The sequence below is a fragment of the Penaeus monodon genome, chromosome 31, assembly GCF_015228065.2.
Source record: "Penaeus monodon isolate SGIC_2016 chromosome 31, NSTDA_Pmon_1, whole genome shotgun sequence".
Taxonomy (NCBI): Eukaryota; Metazoa; Arthropoda; class Malacostraca; order Decapoda; family Penaeidae; genus Penaeus; species Penaeus monodon.
The window spans coordinates 24225817-24227927 of record NC_051416.1 but is presented as its reverse complement, the minus strand read 5'-3'; the positions used below and the strand labels follow the sequence as shown (position 1 = coordinate 24227927).

The following is a 2111-nucleotide window of genomic DNA, read 5'->3' as shown; positions in this document are numbered from 1 at the left end:
TGGTTGTTTATGCATACATACATTCCTGGCATCAGTGGGTAAAGATAATTTGTCCTGACATACTGTAGGAGCAGTATTGCTTATATTCAATTTGATTATTGATGTTCATTACTTTTTTCAGGCCCCAGGAAATGATCCTCAGGGCTCAACAGAGCTTGAGGCAAATGCAACCTTGCAGAGTTCAGAAATAAATCATCCTGTTAGCCTCACAACTGCAGATGTAATAGCACAGTCAATCAAGTTAGAGAGCACTAGCATAAAGGGAGCAGCTCTAGAGGAAGAAAGTTCACCCTCTACAAGCCAGACTTCTCTCTCTCATATTTCATCACAAAGGAATATTTTGTCTCAAGAAAGTGTTTCATTAGGCAAGGCTAATACACAACAAGACTCATTGTGGACACCACAGAGTGATAACCCTGTAGTGAATGTAGCTAAGGATACAAAGACTGACAGCCAAGCAGAAGGAAGTTCAGGAACTACTGAAGATGTAAAAGTGAAACAAGAGTCTGTGCAAAACACTGGAGAAAACAAAGCTTTAGCAAGTATGCGTAGAAAGAGATTAAAATTTGCACCAATGGTTAGCACTGGTAGAAAAGGTGCCATTAATGCTCCTAGTGTGTGTGAACCTAGTACCTCTAAAAAAACTGTAGGTAGTGAAACCATTGACAGAAAGACAGAGAGAACACTTGCTGTGTCTCAAGGTACAGAAGTTCAGAGCAGGAATGAGCAAAGTGCTAGTTCTCAAATGGAAAAGGACTCTAAAAAAAATATTAGTAAAACAGAAATTATTGACATTTGTGCAGAAGAAAAAGATTTTAGTCAGGGAGGAACACTAGATACAGCAAAAGAGAGTGAAATATCCATAATAAGTGAAGGTATAACAAGTAGCATATTAGGTATAGTGCCAGCTAGTTCAGCATCAAAAGACAAATCACAAGATCCTCAGGTTAAAAGAGTCAAATTTGCAGGAGATACTGTTGTGGCTCATAATTCAAATTATAAACCCACTGAATCAGAAGTAGTAGTGATAAACTCAGTTATTTCACCAGAAGCTTCTCAGTCGAGTTCAGAAGAAGGAAGAAATGATGATAGCGGAAACTCACTTTTGAAAGGTAAATGTGACAGTAAGGAAGGAGTCCAGGCAGCAGAGTGTGTTGAAAGTAGTACATCTCAGGGCAGTGGAACATGCATAAGGAGAGCAAGGATACGAGCCAAACCTGCCTTTTCAGTGAAAAAGAGACCTCCCAAGAAGGTGGATGTTGTGGAAGTGAAGAAAGAACCGTCCACAAAAGAGGCTGAAGAAGCAGTAAGTCAGCCTAAAGAACCAGAAACGAGCACAGCCATTTCATCCTCAGGAGTTGATGATGGAGCTGAACAGGAACCAGTCGCTGACAGGACTGAAACCTCAGATTGTGCAAGAAAGATTAAGAATACTGAAGAGAGAAACTGCTGTGGCAACAGCAGAAAGTAGTGAGGAAACCATTTCAAATCAACACTCTAAAAAAACAGATACTTCTGTTGAGGAAAGCAAAGAGTTTGTTCTGCAGCAAAGTAAGATACTGGAGAAGAATAGACAGGAGTTGACACAGGAGGAAAGAGTGAAGGAACGAGAAGATGCTGACAGTGATGACAGTTGTGGTGATAAAGAAAATTCTTCAAAAGGAATCAAACATATCAAAAAGGAAGTGACATCTAAGAGTAAGTCATTTAAACCAAGTAAGGGAAAGTTGTCCCAAGTTGGCCTAACTTCGCCAAAGATTAAGCTGGGGAAGAAAATAAAAGGGAATGAAATTGACAGCAAAGAATCTATTGAAAGTACAGAGAAGAAAATTTTCCGTGAGAGGAAGGAGAAGTTTAGAAAAAAATTGTCGAAAGGGTCTTTAGAGCCAAAGAGCATGACCATGTTTGACCTCATTTTCTTCAATCCTGCAGCTAATCCAATGCCAGGACGATCTGACTCTCCAAAGAAAAGGCGGCGCCTCAATAGTAAGTGTGAGACAGAGAGTGTGACTTCTGACATCTTGGAAGAGCAGAAAGTTGATGATTTGGGCTTGGATACATCAGAACCTCCAGAAGAAAGCAGACCTAGCACTCCAGAAGTCCAGGTGTGT

At 40.3% G+C, this 2111-nt stretch overlaps 1 protein-coding gene across 1 annotated transcript in view; it reads left to right on the top strand.

Annotated features, from left to right (window-relative positions):
• Positions 1 to 1223: 1223 nt before the first annotated feature.
• Positions 1224 to 2111, top strand: part of LOC119593123 (transcription factor TFIIIB component B''-like) — a gene marked incomplete in the record, with an annotated part of 4035 nt that continues 3147 nt past the window's right edge. Inside the window, 1 exon segment of the mRNA XM_037942089.1 lies at positions 1224 to 2111. Within this exon segment, the coding sequence (XP_037798017.1) occupies positions 1362 to 2111 (750 nt within the window).